General features: G+C 36.7%; 2 protein-coding genes across 5 annotated transcripts in view; one reads left to right on the forward strand and one right to left on the reverse strand.

The window, feature by feature from the left end:
* The window catches only part of LOC106624136 (uncharacterized), a 216414-nt gene extending 201220 nt beyond the window's left edge, over positions 1-15194 (forward strand). For all 3 annotated transcript variants that reach the window (XM_070109495.1, XM_070109494.1, XM_014243819.3), the window contains exons 2-6: positions 3374-3503; positions 13593-13734; positions 13807-14005; positions 14675-14840; positions 14902-15194. In XM_070109495.1, the coding sequence (XP_069965596.1) occupies positions 3374-3503; positions 13593-13734; positions 13807-14005; positions 14675-14840; positions 14902-15011 (747 nt within the window). In that variant the 3' untranslated portion in view covers positions 15012-15194. The remainder of the gene's footprint in view (positions 1-3373; positions 3504-13592; positions 13735-13806; positions 14006-14674; positions 14841-14901) is intronic.
* LOC118681390 (uncharacterized) lies at positions 5920-13535 on the reverse strand. 2 transcript variants are annotated; one of them, XM_070109493.1, is made up of 2 exons: positions 7365-13535; positions 5920-7302 (listed from the first exon to the last, which is right to left on the reverse strand). In XM_070109493.1, the coding sequence occupies exon 2, from the start codon at positions 7259-7261 to the stop codon at positions 6293-6295; it is 969 nt and encodes a 322-aa protein (XP_069965594.1). In that variant the 5' UTR covers positions 7262-7302; positions 7365-13535; the 3' UTR covers positions 5920-6292. The 2 variants fall into 2 exon arrangements, with proteins under 2 accessions (XP_069965594.1, XP_069965593.1); XM_070109492.1 differs by having other exon boundaries at positions 5920-7460; positions 7507-13534.
* Positions 15195-19315: the final 4121 nt, after the last annotated feature.

Here is a 19315-nt window from a genome sequence, read left to right on the forward strand (position 1 = left end):
TCATACTTCATTTAACGCTTTAAATGTAATATATGTGCTGAATAAATCAGATGCATTCGCAATGGCAATGCAATGATCCTCAATAGCAATCATTGGTTCATTGTACATTGCGTCACTGAATGATATCGTTAGATCGTTGCACCTTGTACTATGTCGATACAATATATCATCAGTCATCGAATCTTAGTGATAATTACTCACCATTTGTGATGAGGCCGGGAAATATGTCGTCGATACTATAGAAATTAGTAGACGAATTTGTGGTCCTGTACCGTGCAAGCATACTGTCCCATTGATTGTCATCTTTTAGAAAGCTTAATGTATGCATCTTTATGCGTTAGATACTGTTGCCCATTTACTTTACGTATATCTTGAAATGTTAATGGTGTGGTGACATTAACCAACAACATTCGCAGATAAAATTACTTAGTCTGCCCTGGATGGATTTTACATACACGGCCTAAATTATTTTATTTGAATCAACTGGGTCATGCATCAACTTGCCTTACCTTGCTTGCGGGGTATCCATTTTTTCGATTAATCCCATGTAAAAAAGCGTGCTGCTTTTGAATAAGAGTGTTTGTGCAAATGCACCAAAAAAATTTCCACGATTACACAATTAGAAAAATTCGATGATCGTAGTTTTTGGTGAATTTATGAAACTATTAAGCGCTGTTTCGTTCGTGAACTTGGCTTGGCCGTTTGCGAGATGCACAAAGAAATAATGGCGAATTCGCTATGAGAATGAAATTAACTTGACTTAAATAAGTTGAGAAGTGATAACGGGAGGCACTTGGTGGGTATAACATGTTGGTTGATAAAACTATACCACATGAAAATCACATTATACTACAATTATTATATTCGATTGCCTCTGGATGGAATAGAATAATATAAAAATCGCGATTAAAATTCAGGGGTTAATCGTATAGGTGTGAATCGTATGTAGTTTCCAATGCTGAATGTTGAAAAAATAACAACAAAAAATAATAAAAATAATTTATATTTGGATTCGACCACCTTTATGATTTAGGGATACGAAAAATAGATGTTGACCGATTCTCAAAATACCCGATAAGCACACCACACAGTGTGAAAATGGATGAAATCGGATTATAACCCGCCCTCCTCCCATACAAGTAGAATCCAATTTTAAAGTCCTTCTTATTCTTTCACTTTCTAGTATACAAGTCAATAATCATAGAATGTAACGGGAATAAACTTTTCGCAAATAGTGCCTTTGAAATGCCAAATCGAACCAAAACTATTCAAGCCCCTAGGTACCGAATATGTGGACCCTGTTCCTATTGCGAAAGCGATTCTGTGAGATACGAGTATATTATAGAAATTCGGAGAGAATAATTCCTGTATGTCGAAAATGGATTGAATCGGATCAATAATTCCCTTAGTCCCCATATACCTAATAGACAACTTCTGGCTGACTATTTACCACATATATAGCTCAATATGCAAATTATCTTATTGATATTAAAAAAAAAGTATGTCTCTAATAATAATGCATCTTGGTGCTTGCAATGGATGAAATTGGGTGAAATCTTGCCCTAGCCCCCATATAACTAATTTCAAAATTTTCAAACATCTAGTTGACTTAACTCCTTATATGGTATATTGGTGATAGTATGTGAGGTACCTTAATGAATGCAAATTAATAAGATACAAATTTGATTGTAATCCATTCACGATTTCGTCGAATACTGAATGTTAAATTCTTTCGCAACATTTCATGTAAAGTTTTTCCAACACCTGAAAATATTTACCCGACTTTGATCCTTGCATGTTGCAAGAGTATAAAATGTTCGGTTACTTCCTTACTTGTTTTATATTCAAGTAGTTTTCAAAACATATTAAATTACAAAACACATTAAATAGGGCATTGGACCAATGATAGTTATCTAAGTTTTTAGATGAGTAGTAAATGCAAGTAAGCTGCGCCTGTGAAGAATTGGTTGAAATGAACTTGCACTAGCGCGTTCGATCACAGAAGCAAGTGAAATACCAATTCGAATTTTTTTGGTCACGTATTCTTTACTGGCAACTTTCTTTATTGACATGTGTGGCCGCAGCGTTAGCCCGCAAGATGTTACAATTTTGAAGATACTGTGACGAACGCTGATAATAGAACAAAATCGAATCGACGATAAATTGTCAAAGCAGAGTAGTTGCCATTTATAATCATTTCAAAATAGGCCCCTTTTGAGCCAATATAACCATGGCAATGCTTTATCCATTTTTTCATACATGTGTTATTAGCCTCGGCTGTGATGACCTCAACAAATTTTGGGTTTTTCGGTTTCTTCTCATTTTTGTTTGTTGTTGATTGTTGGACAGTTTCGACGCCATATACTTAAACCCACGTCTCATCATTGATGAATGTAAGGTCAGAACCTACATTGTCAATCATCCCTTTTGCGACCTCTACTCGAAGTCGGTTTTGCAAAAGATTCAGACCTTTTGGTACGAGTCTAGCAAGACGCTCCATACCCAAAACATTTACCAAAAGTCAATCCATAAGGGTGTTGAGATCCTTTATTATCTCTGTGATTTAAAACCTATTATTTTTAAGCACTGTCTGTTTGCTTAACCTTATCGATGTTATCGTCATAAACTGAGGTGAATAGCAGAAAAGCTTTTCGCTTCGTAAACAAATTACTGCCAAACTCGCACTAATTGATATATGGAGATCAAACTTCACACGTATAGAGATAAAGGCTTTGAACAAACCGTGGGTTCGGAGCAAGGAATGCAAGTTACGTAGTGAACATTTAAGACAGGGAAATGATAAACGTAACAATTTAAAGTATTGTATGCCGATAATTCGACAAAACTCAAAAATCTCATTGATGACTATTATTTGTGTGTTTTAAAATCAAATGCTATAGCCAAAAAAATGTCATATTGCTATTTACCGTTTATTAAAAGACCTCGACTGTGTTCAGATGACACACCATCTCAAGAATCTTTCAGTATCAACTTTCCATTTGGTCACATGTACGCTAAATTTCCATGCTTCATATAATCATAAATTAAATAATGAAAAATAAAAACTGATATTTTTGATGAGTTTTTATCAGGGCACCAAAATTTACTTGAAATCAGTTTTACTTTTAGCGGCACCAAAATACTTTTAGACTAATCAATGTTACTACACCTACCAACAAAAATACTAAAAATATGTACACCATACACGTTTTCTCCTAATTTCAATTATGTATAACATAACTCGGTTTATTGACCGTACTGAACAACAGTTATTCCTCCTCCTCTAAAAAAAAAAAACAATTACAAGTATAACAAATATAGTATGGTATTATTATGATATATTAAATTAATTTCCTACATTTAAATTATCTAGATGTTTGCTGCAAAACATACTGATGCCGATGATCTTTTCAATAGCATGACCAATAAATATTTTTACTACACACGAACAAGAGGTTTATTTCGTGTATGCTTCCCGAAGGAAAGACCCCCTCTGAATGCGGGTAAGTTTTATGTTGATTCTATTTTTTACCAAAAACTGCAATAAGTAAGATTAATAGCAAATATTAAAACTGTATGCTTACTATATTTTCCTTCATACTTCTCACAATTAATGTTTAAGGTTTATTTCGATATCGTGTTATCGTATCGTACTTTTTTTATAACTACTATTTTGCAGAAAGAAACTTGCAAGAAACAAATAAGGTGTTGGTAAAACCTTATGTTAAAACATGTTGCAAAAGAATTCAACCTTCATTGTTCGACGAAACTAAATGGTTTACAATCCAATTTGTATCTTTTTAACTTATATGTATTATTGGTCTTAGATTTAATTAGTTTTATGACTATATTTTAGTTCCCGTCACCGAAAAGGCTAAATTTTATATATTGAGTTCATGTGCAAAACGTCAACCCGAGGATCGGAATGATTATATTAAGGATATGAGGTTTGCACCAAGACCGATCTCATTTATTTGGGCGCCAAACCATTAATATAATTTTTTATAAAGTTTTAAGAAAACGTGAAAATTTTTTAAAATATCGCACATTTTGATCAACCTAAACGGTATAAAAACAGTTGGAAAGCCGGAAATAATTATAAAGGGTATATTGGGCAGTAAAGTGGCGTCCAATATCACATATTGTCGGCATTAAACTATAGTATGTCCAATATTATACGTTCAGTTAAATTTGTTAAGAAATCTTACATATTGACAGATATATACAGTAACCGGAAGTTTGAAAATCTTGTGTTAGGTAGAAGAAGATGCTCTCTGAGTTTAATCACCTCACCTGCCATTCGGATGTTTTAAAATCCTGATAATCCTATTACAAGTATATTACATATACTCGTACATTGGTATTAGAAAATTCATCAAGATAATTCACATATGGACTAATATTTAATATATAATATTTGTGGTATAAAGTCAGCCGGATGTTCGAAAATTTTTCTATTAGATATATGGGGACTAAGGGAATTATTGATCCGATTCCATCCATATTTTACACACGAGCATATTATTATCAAATAAGGTTTAAAGTTTTGAGTTTCTATAACATATCTCCCAGGTTGACCGATATTTCCGATACAAAATTCGCAATAGAAACTGGGGTCCATATATTCGGTCCCTGGGGGCTTGAATTTTCAGTCCGATAAAATTTGGATAATTTTGGCCAAACGCTGACACACTTCAAAGGTACTATTCGTGCAAAGTTTTATCACGATACATTCATTGGTGCTTAATTTGTATACTGGAAAGTGAAAGAATAAGATAGAATTTCAAATTGTTTTATAATTGTATGAGAAGTAGCCGCGGTTGTGGACCGATTTCGCCCATTTTTGTACTGCGACATAGGAATTTAAAAATAATACCGAATTTGGTTGATTGTGGAACTTTTTTGAAGGAAACAGCATTAATGTAGACAATTCTTTTTTTAAACCAAACTGCCATTTTAACACACCGCGTATGTTACACAAAGTATTCATTTACAATTAATAATTTTCGGCGTTGATTTTTTGTTTTCTTTTGGATGTCACATAAATAATTTCCAGAAATTTAACTACCCATTCACAACGGAGTTATCAAAAATTAGGTATCTAACTCTGAAATCTATGCTGTTTCGTAGTGGTTTTGTCATTCGATCTTAAAATGGTTATATCCATTGAAGCTTAATACTTTTTAATATTTATAGTTTTAAAGCCAGTGGACGGCAGACTGTACGTATTTGACCAAAGTTGATGTTTTGCTTAAAGGTTCTCCTTTACTTGTTTTACTTGAATTCGGGAGCCACTAAGCCCAGCGAAGGTAGCTATGACGTCACTAAGACAATACAGGTACGAATATTATGAGTGTTTCCAAAGTATTTTAACAAAGCTGCCGTTTGGTCATATTAAAGAGTACAATGAATGCCACGGACTGGACGTAAGTCCCAAACCATTTACGCTAAATCAACCTAACTTGCTCAGAACACATTCCCTTCGATATTGTAAAAATGATTGAAATTGGATTATTACCCCGCACATTCCCCATATTAAAAAAGCGATACCAATTGCAACCGAATACGGTACATAACATCATACTGACATTCCTATGTTACAGTGTGAAAATGGGCGAAATTGGACTACTGACTGACTGATACCAATTGCAACCGAATACGGTACATAACATCATACTGACATTCCTATGTTACAGTGTGAAAATGGGCGAAATTGGACTACTGACTGACTGACTGAAATTAAAAGAGTGCGTGTTTCTTTGGTGAATATAATAGATAAAATTATGTGAAAACTTGCCCTGGACCCCATATAACTAATATCAGGGTTTTCAAATAATTATTATTATTGATGACTGTTTAGGATTGCACTAAACACTCAATGTTCTAATGGCGGATTTGCACTACAATAAAACCACGATCTTATTATTTTATTATTTTCACTATTTCTTTGGTACGCTCCAAGTACCATCCAATTCCTTTGACAAACAACTGAACTTAATCTTATGCTAAACTTATGCTTATATAGAAAATTAGTATGTAAGCGAACCGACGAAAATAACAAAGTGGTTATTGCATACGGCAAAATGGCCTGACAAAACAACAGTAGAATGATATGCTAAAGCTAAACGCATAACCTGCTAACGGTGATTCCTGTTGTTCTTGTGTGCTTCACAATGGTCTGACCCAAACAACGATAGAAATGCCGAACCTAAAATGCGCCAGCTGATAATGATGATGCCAGATTGTACCTAGAGAATGGTGCTGCCAAATTGTATAGCATAAATCTCTCAAGTTAATTGAACTTATGATGAATCGTTAACATTCCTCCCCGGCTGAACCTTCTACGGCAAATCTTTTGCACTGGACGTTGGCAGTAGTGTTTTACAAAAAGTCCTTCAGGTGTACGTTTGTCACTGTTATATTCCGATAAATATTCATAGTTCCAACGCTTCCAGAAGTGTTCGAACATTCTTTGTAATTGCTGAGAATATAAAAGACGATTTATTGGAACATCCACAACAGCTGGTTCCGGTCTCGCATTGCGCGGTCGACCAATAAGAAAGTCGCTAGGTGTGAGAGCGTAACTCCCACTGGGATCATCGTGAGGAGGAACGAGAGGCCTGGAATTCAAACAGGCTTCAATCCTAACTAGTAGAGTACTTAGTTGATTGAAGCGTAAGATTTGGCGACCAATTGTGCGATAGAGATGTTTTTTTGCTGAACGTACAGTTGCCTCCCAAAGACCTCCATGATGGGGTGCGGCTGGAGTGATGAATTTCCATTGCGTTCCGGAAGATGCTATATGCTGAGTTGCGTATATATTTCTCCAACTTTGTAGGTCTTGATTCATACCCCAACTAGCACCTACAAATTGCGTTCCATTGTCGCTATAAAGAACCGAACATATGCTGCGTCGGCTTATGAAGCGATCAAACACATCGATAAACGCCTGACTTGACAAATCTTCCGCAAGTTCGATATGTACGGCCTTTGGAGCCATACAAATGAAAATTGCGCCGTAAGTTTTAGTCATTGTAGTGGATCGCTTTCCTCCATGACGAACGTTGAGTGTACCGCAATAGTCCAACCCGGTATGGGTAAACGGTGGGCCAACCATAACGCGGGATTTCGGAAGTGACGACATCTGTTGCTGATGCGTTATCCGGGAGTGTCGACGGCATACGACACACTGTTGTAGATATGACTTTACAATCCGACGTGCATGAAGAATCCAAAATCGCATGCGCAAGTACTGCAGCATTTCCTGTATCCCACCATGGCGACAGCACTTGTGAGCATCAGCTACGAGAAGTTTTGCTTGTGAACAAGTATAAGCAAGAATGATTGGATGTTTTTGCTCATACGGTAATTCCGAGTTTGTCAACCGACCTCCTACGCGGAGTATGCCTTCTTCATTCAAAATCGGATTTAATGGAAGCAATTTACTGGACGAGTCGATGCTGGAACGAGATTTGAGTGCTTTAATTTCAAAATGATACATATTACCTTGACTTTGAAGAATATGCGTGATCAGTGCCCACTCCTTCTCTTCAGCAGTAATCAACTCATTTGATCTCTGACTCCTAAGTGCCGGCATGATTCGACGAATTCGCGCAGTTGTATTAAGTAAGGCATTCAAACGGCTAAACTTTGCTACCAAAGGTATTCGATCTGTTCGAAAGGATGTCATCAATAAACCATTCCCAATGCCATTGCCAAGATGCACCCTAAACGGTCGGCTTTCTCCAATCAAAAATTGGTTTTCTTTAGTCGTGAGACTTGGTAACGGTGATGACGATTCATTAACCGCGTGGATAAGAGGAGGTCCTTTCCACCAGAGTTCATTCCCCTTGATAGCGACCGGTGTAATTCCGCGGCTCGCGCAGCCGGCGGAGTTGTATTCTGATCTAATGTGTCGCCACGCGTTTATATCCGATTTTGATTGTATGTAAGCTATCCTATTCGCCAAATAGTGTTTCAATGAAGAGGGTTGTCGCCGAATCCAATGGAGAACAATTGTTGAGTCGCTCCATAATGTGTAAGCAGCGTCCTCAAACTGCAAAGCACGACGTATGATGTTAATAGTTGAGCTGCAGAAAGCTCTAGACGAGGGATCGTCATTTCCTTCAATGGCGCAACTCTTGTTTTTGCGGCAATCAAGGATGTATGGCATGTTCCGTCAGCACTGGTATTCCGCAAGTAAATAACTGCTGCGTAAGCTTTGGTACTCGCATCGCAAAACCCATGCAGCGTCGATACAGAATTTTCCTTGATTCCTAGCCATCGTGATATTTTGATATTTTCAAGACCCTGTAGGCTGTTCCGGTATTTCATCCAAGTCTCACGAAGATCAGATGGTAGAGGCGTATCCCAACTCAACTTCGCCAACCATAGATTTTGAACGAATATCTTGGCCGTCATGACAACTGGTGCCAGCATCACCAATGGATCATACAACCTTGCAATATCACTCAAAACACCGTTTAGTAGGAATTGTGTCAAAGTTACATACCTTAACCTTGAAAAATAAGGTATCAGTAATAGGATTCCAGTGTAGGCCCAATACTGTTGTGCTGGAATCGCTAAAATTTATCTCCGATGCAGACGCCTTAGAGCCACTGATTCCTTCCAGGGTCTGGACGCAGTTGGAGTTCCATTTATCTAATTCAAATTTACCTTGTTGAAGAATGGCATCAACGTCGCTTGCACGGTTGATGGCCAGTTCTGTCGTGTGAGCACTTTTCAAATAATCATCAACATAAAAGCTATGAAGGATGCTGCCCCGCGCTGCGGCTGCCCGGCTGACGTCAGCGATCACTTCCCAATTATCATAGGCACACTGCCTCAATGTTCTAATAGCATTAAAAGGACTGCTTGCCATACCGTACCGTTTTGTAACCGCCGTTGGTTGTTACTTTAAACACTACTCTGAATTTAGTCGTAACAGCATGGTGAGGGATGTAATAACAGCTTCCCATGCCATCTGGAGAACCATCTATCGCCTCCATGTATCCCAACTTGATGTATTCCCTCATGAATTCCACGTATTTCTCCCTCAGTGCGTAGTCGTTTGCCAAAATCCGCTCTAGTTTCAAAAATTGTCGAAGTGCCGCCGGATGTGAGTTTCCGAGGGCAGGTGCATCAAATCGAAACGGGATCTGTACAATATACTGACCATTTGGAAGTCGCGTAACCGTTCTGGCGAAAATCTCTTCACATTCGTCCACCTCTGCCTTGGTGCTGTCAGGAGGTTCTTCGATTTTCCAAAATTTTCGTAGAAGTTTATCGGTGGTAGAATCATCTTGAACGTCCATAAGAGATGAAAGTAAGACTGGTTTCGACTCGTTCGATGCTACTGGACCAAGTACTACATATTCGAGACGAGTGTGTAATGCGCTTGGTTCGTTATGAGAACCGACAACAACATCGTTTAATACAAGGGCAGGCCAAATATCTGCGCCAATCAATAGTTCTACGTGACCTGGTATACCGAACGCCGGATCTGCCAAACGAAGACCATTTAAATGATGGCTGGTCCTGATGTCTATAGTAGTGGCAGGAGTCATAGACGTGATTGAATCAATGATGTAAGCATTAAAACTGATCTTGAACTTCTCATCCGCACGGGACTGCATACTAACTCGCACAATGCCTTTTGTACGGGTTGAAAGACTTTGATCAATACCTTCGACTTGACACTCGTACGGGCTTCTAGGAAGATTCAAAACAGTTATTAATGATTCGCAAATGAAGCTTACCTGAGAACCAATATCGCAAAGTGCGCGACATTCCCTTAAATGACCTTTCCAATCAGCAAGAGGCACGTTTGCCGTTGCTAAGAGTATAGTCCGGTCACCCTGCAAGAGGAATGACTGGACTGTAACCGACGATCCAGGAGTATATCTGGTAGAAGTGCCTTTAACGCTTCTCTGGTGGGGTCTGCTACATAGGAGAGTATTGTGTTTTTGCTGGCAGTTGAGACACAACCCAGATGGACAGTCACGATTACGATGACCGGCCTTGAGGCAATTGAAACATAATGATGCCTGGTTCACCAGATCCCAGCGTTCATCAAGATGGGCAATTAGTTGCCCTGTCAGGTGCTGCTAACGGATTAGTAATTTTTCCAGAATTCATAGCCAGATGCGTCTTCACAACACGACTTGATGTGCGTCCGCTTGAAAAGTGTGGGGTAATGGGCGAATATGTCGGCAGGTTAGCTGCACGCCGTTCCACGAACATTATAACGTCTTCCATCTTCGGGATGTCATTAGATTTTAGACTCATTCCCCACTTGGTTCGGGTAACAACCGGCTATAGCATCCCATTGTTTTACTGGCACATTCATCATTTCGAGCGCTCTAAACGAATTACGAACACTATCTACAAAATTTAGTAGCGTAGCTCGAGATTCTGGTGGATGGGTCGGCAAGTCTAGTAGATGCTGAACATGGTGCTCCGAAAGAGTACGGGGGTTGTCATAACGTTGTTTCAATTCAGCCCAGACTTTTTCATACCCACCTGCCTTCTGCCTTCACATACTGTCGCAGTTTTCCCAGTTTATAGGTGGGCTGTAAGTCACTTCTGTTGTGAACTAGTCTCTCAAACATATCCTTGAACGCTAACCAGTTGGACGGCAGTCCGTCAAAGCTTGGAATTGAAACGGGATCCAACCGCACGTCTGGAGCCTGACTGTACTCCTGGTTGGGGATCTCGCTAGATGTTGACATTTTACGTTTTAATTTGATGCAAATGTTGTTGAAAATCTCCTCCGTTGAAGCGAGCAAATCGTCATGCTCTGCCAACTCGCCTCCATGTGCGCTGGAAACGAGTGCAAAATGGTTGTCCATAAAACGAGAGAAATGCTGTCGGGCACTACCCAAGAGCTGTTCACTTTCGACACAGTCTGGATAGTAGTTTTCCGCTTGAACTTGCGTCCAGATGCGCAAAATAGAGGTGCGCGCTCAGTTACGGAAGTTTAATGCCGACATATTACTCCAAAATTCACTTTAACACTGTGAATGCTATATATCAATCCTCACAGGAGGCACCAAAAATGTTTAGGATTGCACTAAACACTCAATGTTCTAATGGCGGATTTGCACTACAATAAAACCACGATCTTATTATTTTATTATTTTCACTATTTCTTTGGTACGCTCCAAGAACCATCAATTCCTTTGACAAATGACTGAACTTAATCTTATGCTTAACTTATGCTTATATACTGACAAAACAACAGTAGAATGGTATGATATGCCAAAGCTAAACGCATCACCTGCTAATGGTGATTCCTGTTGTTATTGTGTGCTTCACAATGGTCTGACCCAAACAACGGTAGAAATGCCGAACCTAAAATGCGTCAGCTGATAATGATGATGCCAGATTGTACCTAGAGAATGGTGCTGCCAAATTGTATAGCATAAATCTCTCAAGTTAATTGAACTTATGATGAATCGTTAACATTCTGTATGTGAGGTACCTTAAATAAAACTCAGATATCATCTACGCTCACCGAGTTTTTTGAATTGTGTATTCGTTCGGATATTTTCGGTGCCTTTGCACAAACACTCTTACACAGTTCTTGCCAAGGGACTTGGTATCATATAAATCAATCATATTGTTTGTTATGCCAACGAAGCTGTGAATTATCCAATTGAGTTTTTAAATTAGATGGATATGTCGGGCATTTACAACTAAAGGTTGAGTTTTGCTTCATAATTTAAACCCTCCAAGTCCAACATTGCCCCTTTGTGCCTTAGATTTGGGTACACCATGTTCTCGCGTGAGCAAAACTTCCAGTTTGTTTGTATTCGCGAAAGAATACGGACCAAAAATATTGTACACTCCATTACGTTGAAAGATTAATCTTTGTTTATTATTAATTTATATAATTAGGAGTATAAACAGGAACTATTTTCGATGTATAGGTAGCTATTAATAATTTTAATTTAATATATATTTCATTTTCATTCCTCTTTCAATTATAATTATGTACATCCCCACTCACTTATAGTATTGGCAAAACAACGTTTGCCGGGTCAGCTAGTATATATATTTATATAATATGTTCTCAAGTATACCTGAGCAACGTCAAAAGTTATGGCAATCAGCCCAGACCATTTTCTGTCCCCAATATACTTTTTATAATGATTTCCGCTTTTCGTTAAGGTTGGTCAAAATGTGTGATATTTTAATAAAATTAAGTGGAACAGTTTTTTAAAACTTTTGTGTTTTAGTGCTGAATATGTAAGGATATGGTGTAGATGTTGGTCTAAGCTTCATATCTTTAATATATAGAATTTCGATCCTTTGGTTAGAGTTTCCCATAGTAACTCAGTATATTAATTTTAGTCTCCTCGGTTGAGTTTATGTCACATATGTACATCACGTTTGCGGAGGATTTTGATATAATTTTCGCTGACGGAAAGTAAAATATAGTTATATACATACATATATAAGTGCTTTGCCAACACCAGAAGATATTTCCTCAGCTTTTATCTTTGCAAGTTGAGAGAGTGTAAAATGTTTAGTTACACCCGAAATTGGCCCTTTCTTACTTGTTTCTAACACATATCGGAATAATAAAGCTTGGCAATATTATTCACTTAAAAATGCGGTCGTCTCATATTTGCATGTTTACTGGGATCAGAAACCATGAAAGATTTATTGACGCCTCAAAAATTCAAGAGCAACTCGGTAAATCATTGACAAAAAGCTTGATTGGTTTTCATGCTTTTACGGGATGTAATTTCAACACTACTTTTTTTAATAAAGGAAAAAAGAGACCCTTTACTGTGTTGAAGAAATATGTTAAATTTCAAATAGGCTTTGGAAATTTCGGAAGCGCTGACTTAACTCCGGTTATGTCAGAAAGAATCCAGATACGTCTGACGCTTTCATTCATTGAGTTAATAGCTTTCAACATAACATTATATGGTGAGTGGGCGGGGTTATGCTAAACATATGTATGTGTTGTGAGTTAATTTAGCTTAAGCGGTTTTGGACGTATGTACATTAAACCTATTAATTGCAGTACTTACATATACTCACACCGTAAGTAGTATATTACCGTCTGCCAGAATGTTGCAACCAGAGAAAACGTCTGCTGTTTTAAGATTAAGCTAATAACAGTATTTAAAATAGTTTATCTGTTTGTTTTTTTATCAATTTTTTAAAATACTTTTGAACTTTAATTTTTTAATTTTCAAAACGTCTGCTGCGTGGTAATAACAAACAAAATGATCTGCCATTAGGTGTAAGAATCTTTAAGCAAAATATCACCTTTGTTAAACATACGGCCTACTGTTCACTAGCTCTTAGACTATTACGTATTATCTAATTTTGTTTTGCATGCATCTGCATTTGCGTATAGCTTAATTCGCGCTCACAAATTAGTTGACGCTTTTATCAAATAATACTTTATCTGCCTTAATTACCTAATGTATTTTTACGACTTATTGGGAATGTAAATAAACTATAATTTTAGGTATTAATTTTTTGAAGCAGCTTAAGATATTTTTGCTCGAATGTAATCAAGGAAGTATACAAGCTTAGTATTTATTAAATAACTTTCATTTCTTTCATTTCAGTCCCCACATACTTGTCACCAATAGAAACACATTGCTCGAACTTAGATTATTTTCCTCAAATCGATGATGAAAAGACTTCGAACGACGATGCAAATTCCAGACTACACTTAGCACGTTCATGTATAGCCTTATTTGTTATCGGGTAACGTAAAATTATAACTATTTGATTGTTTTAAATATGATCTATATATATATATTTATTTATTTTATTTAGCTTTGTAACAATTTTCTGCGCTTTTTGGACAGGACTGTCTGGATGCTGGAAACGATCATCCGGTGCCATAACAGCTACTTCAATTCTTTTATTAGCAAGTTGCTTACTATCTGCTGGCGCTATGGGTTTATGGCACACTGTTGAATTTTTTGAAAAAGAGAAAGTTGTTGGAGAAGACTATTACCAACAATGGAATACGGTAATTGAAATGAAAGCAAGCAACAGAAAACTAAGATTGAAATCACTCAATTTTTAGAATTAAAAACGTGTTAAATATTTTGCGAGATATGAATCAGTTTATTATATAAATTGTAAAAACGGAAATCAGTAATCGTTAATGGTTTGGGGTGATTGCAACAATTTTCGGTGCCAGATTACCTAACGATAACACGTTTATTTTGCTTCACAATAATAAAGTAGTATCTGATATTTTAACATCAAAATCATAGAGTTATAAGTTATCCAAAAGTCATGGTCATAAAGTTATCCAAAATAAGACAGGCATACATTTATTATATCAAATTGCGGACTTGAGGAGAGGCGCATTTTCAAACTATACTCTAAAAGTACCATTATAACATTACATCTCGGATTAGGCGCTTTAAGTAGTTTTTATCAGTCGCTCAAATGATCTAGGAAATATATCAAGCACATATCATAATATACATATGTATGACGCTACCCCAGCTCTATATGGTAACTTTGAGTATTAGTAAGCAAACTATTTCTGTCTCGTTTTTCTAATACTCTTGATAACATGACCTTACCTTTATTACAATTACTTGCAAATGTTAGATGAAAATCATACTTATGTGCAACATATTGCGTGAATAAGTTAAGAAAAAATAAAAACCTTTTACTCACTCAGGTACTCAGGGATAACACAAAAGTAACATACGATTGGTCATATCTTATTGCATGGGTTGGAATAGGTGCCTGTTTACTTGCGGCGATCTTACTGTCAGCTGCTGCTATTTGCTTACGGAACGAACGTGAGAAAGAAGAACAGTTGAACTTACAATATTTAATGCCAGGTGACTTATGAATGTTTTACTTATATTTTTAATTGTACTAATTCTTTCTCAAAATATATAGTGTATTCACAGAAGCAACCGCCATATCCACCCTATACTAGTTACCCACAACCACAAATTTATCCTGGGCCATATTACCACGGGTCTCAATACGGACCATATAACTACTAATTATTGAATACATATATGCATATTAATCTTCATAAAAGATTAACCATTTTATAACAAATATATATACCAACATATGTACTCATCTATGAATAGGCCTAAATTACTTAAAATCGTGTTACTGTACTTGTATCTTTTAATTTATTGTAATTTGATTTAACATAAAATATAAATATAAGTCCTTAATTTTAAGGACTTTCTTTATGATATCAAAAATTAATCCGAATTAAATTTTTACAAAAGTCTGTGAAAATAATAGTTGTGTAAATATATATGTATATACGAGTACTCCACCAAAATTTTGAAATATTAGAAACTCGCATTGATTGGGTGGTGAGTTTCTTGATTGGTCCAAGGATTCCTTAACCCATTCTGTGGACTCTGAAAACTTCGCTAAATCATCGATTTTAAAAATCAGCACTTCATTGGGTGCATACCCCTTGTTTTTATTTCACGGTCAATTTGATTGAATAATAATATTTTACATAAATTCTTGTTAAACAATTGAAAACTTTTATCCGTTCTTCACGATAAATAAAAAAAAAAAGTATGTAAAACCACTTGTTTTTAGCCTCAATAATCTACAACGAAACGTTTGTTCATTCATGCCATTCCGCAGATATTGGGTTTTTTTTTCCCCAATTGCGCTCTCTCAACGCGCGGCACATCCCTCGATGCGCTAAGCTTCTTGAGCCTGTTCATACAAAGACCCTTTTGGAACCCAAACCGGTTTATTGTGGGCGAGGGGGCAACGAGGAAAGACGAAGGGTCCGTGCCACTCGTGCTCGGGTGGCACGCTTTGTGTTCTTGTTCGTAACAGCTCGCTGCTACTCATTCTACCTACATTCGTTCAGAACTTTGAATTCTGTTATCTATTTTTTGTATGTATTTTGCAAGTATGTATGCATAGAATAATAGAAATATTTTGAAAAATTTTAAATAAGGAGAAAAATAAGATACTTAAAAATATTCAATTTAAATTTTTAATAACATATAGCGGAATTAAATGTAATAATATACTAGTATACATACAAGAATTCTAATAAAAATGGTAGCTTTACTTTTTTATATTTACATTAAATATTAAGGTGTTTTCATATTTATTTCTTTTAACCGCAAAGGATTTAGTGGTTGGTTCATGAACATGTTCAATATCCCGAAACTGACGTACTAATTTGTCTAACTATATATCGTGGTCAATTCTACTTGATGATCTTTGGCTTACAATAAATGCTGATAGTTGAGTGCTTTGTTGCCAACCACCAGATAGCACCCATCCCAATCGAGTTTTTTGCAGAATGGGCAATCCCCACACAAATGAGATCAAAGAAAAGTCCTGCTCCGATGAGCATATCGATGCGTTGTGGTATGTTGAAAGCAGGGACAGCAAGTTAGATATTCGAAGGAACATTCCAATCATCAGTGGTGATTAAAGTCCCAGGTTGATAATCGGTAATCGTTTGAGCGACGAGAACAGTAATATCTGTTGAATAATCAGAAGTCCGCGACTTCACTACAAAATCAACTGAGTATCCATCCATTGGAAAACTGGCATCTCCAATTCCTGAAACCGAAACGAATGTTTTAGCTATACGCAGTTAAAGTTGGTTTGCGAAGCGACTTGTGACGAAATGAATCTGTAAGCCAGAATCCAATAGCGTGCGGCAAGGTACGAAAGTTCTGGCACGATTCTTTACTAAAACGATTGCAGTAGCTAAAAGTACAAATGTCGGGCTGCGCTGGTAGCGTTGCAGTCATGGCATTAGCTTGGACAGAAATTGATATTAATGATAACTCGGGTCTATTAGCTAGCGCTGATGGAAAACGAGTAAAATGTAAAAGCGTGTGATGCTTTGAATGACAATTTCGACAAGAACTAGATTTACAGTCTCGCATCTGATGGCCTTTCTTTAAACAGTTTAGACAAAGTAAAAGTTGTTTAGCCTCTTTCTGGCGAAAGATTTATAAATCAAATGCTCAGCGCTTCCACTAAATATACAAGAACCCAGTAAGCTGTTTGAAGCAATAAAGGATCTTCTTTAATATGTACTCACGATTTTCCTAGTTTCACCAAATGTATCGGCTTGTGTTTGCATTGCATGCTCCACGTTCTCGAGGGTACGACATCGATGTTCTAAAAATGCTGCTAATGATTCCCACGATGGTAACTCGTTTATTAAACAACTTTCTTCCCATTTTCTTTGAGTTACTTTGTCCAATTTTTGAGTTAAAAATTGCCCGACTATACAGTCCGCTATTTGCTCTTTGGAATCAAGTGACTGCAACGCACGTATATGCGAAGTGATCTTGTCCGTCAACGCTCGCAGTTTGTGGCCGGTAGGATCTGCTTTGTCCATCCCGAAAATCTTCTTGATATATGCCTGAAAAATAAGACGTTTGTTATCGAATCGTTTAATAAGAATATCTAGTGCAATTTTATAGTTAGCCTCGTTTATTTCCAACGATCGTATGGTATCAAGGGCAGCGCCACTTAAGTAGGAACGCAAATACTGAAGTTTGTCCACTCGGCTGTCCTTATCGATAACTGATGTGAACATCGAATAGAAATTTGTCCACTCTATATATGATCCGCTGAATTTAGGCAACATTAATAGTGGCAAAAGTGAACGATTAGTATTTGCTATAATAGGCTGGGATTCGTTGTTGTTGATCTTAAATGTGGAGCAATGTTGAGAAGCGCTACGCTTTCCAATTTCGCGTTGTAAAGTAGCTTTCAAATTAACTAAATTTGTATCGAATTGGATAAGAAATTGTAATCACTTCCAATAGAATCGAAATCATGCTCTTCCAAACAAGTTTGTACAGCCAAGAAATTCGATTTCAGCTCGTTTAATGAATCAAGCCGCCAAAGCATATTCATGCATGCTTTGCGATCGTTCCAAGCCCATATCTGCATTATGCATTCAAGGCACTTATACATAGCCTGTGTCTTCAACTTCAAAAAGGTCACCCTGCCCATAGGTGAATGCTGACTTATGGGACTCTCATTTACTGGAATCTCTCCAGCTGGAGAACCACTGGTATGATTTAACGACATCTGGGAATAGTTTAAGTAATTAAATTGTAAAACGCGATCAGCGCGGTAACGTATAGTTAAAAACTGTATTAAGCCGTTGAAGAAAATATCGGCACCCGATATACGGTGGTTAAATATTTAAGTTTACCGCAATGACTGTTTTTAGAAGAATACGTTACAAAGCGCCCGATTTACGGGGCTTAAGTTTTCAAATTTACCATAGTAGTGCTTTCAAGAAAATCACACCACGTTTTCGCAACAAATCACATTGAATTTCAAACACGGCTTTGATGTATCGACCACTCACTGTATGTAAAATATATCCACTAACACTGCAGCACACGAACTAATTAGTCTGATATTTAATGTAATTTTTGCTTTTTTCACGAGAAGCACACACAGCGATCACGTCGTGGTCACCAAATGTTGACCTACCAAGCTTTTTTGGCAGCTATGAATCGAGAAATTAAAATTACTGTTATATATTTAACGAGTTGAAAGTTACGTGGCTGGTGTGGCTTGTCTGCGTCCACACGTAGCGAATGTTAGAAACGATCTGATTTACAATAATATGCTTAAACCAGAGAACTTAAAACAATGAGAAGGTGCAGGTTCGACAGCGAACAATTTGTAGGAATTTATCAAGGAGTTCACCACAGATGCACGAGAAACAAATAACATTTTTCGCTTTTATAACAGCGGTGAATCTGTACACATACGCTCTCTTAACATAACCAACCGACGAATATTGAAGAGAATATAATATGTGAGCAAAACTGGGCATATTGATATGCCATTTGAAATATATTCCCTTTTATTGAACTATTATTTATTATTTTTTAAATTATTTTATGTTAATTCATTTTTACTTTATTATGAGAAATATATCAAAATACTTTTAAATTATTACTAATAAAGTACTTTGATATATTTCTTAAAATAATTCATTAATTGTACTTGACACCATTATGGAGTCATAAAAGTACAGAATTTTGTTTTGCCGTCGCTATTTCACATTCACTTTTTCTTTTTAAATGCATGTGTAAACATATGTAACAGGACATACATATATTATGTGGTTTACACATTTGTATGTATTTTTATGTAGATATGTACACTCATTACTTCATGTGAAATCTCCGTTGACACATTTTTTGCTTTTATGTCAAAGAGTCAATCTGTCGAAGAACTGACGCGACGACAAAGCGTCCCAACATTGTGTTGTTGGTAGAAAATCCGAGATGTGCCATAAACACTCTTACAAACATAC

The sequence above is a fragment of the Bactrocera oleae genome, chromosome 5 (genome assembly GCF_042242935.1).
Source record: "Bactrocera oleae isolate idBacOlea1 chromosome 5, idBacOlea1, whole genome shotgun sequence".
Taxonomy (NCBI): Eukaryota; Metazoa; Arthropoda; class Insecta; order Diptera; family Tephritidae; genus Bactrocera; species Bactrocera oleae.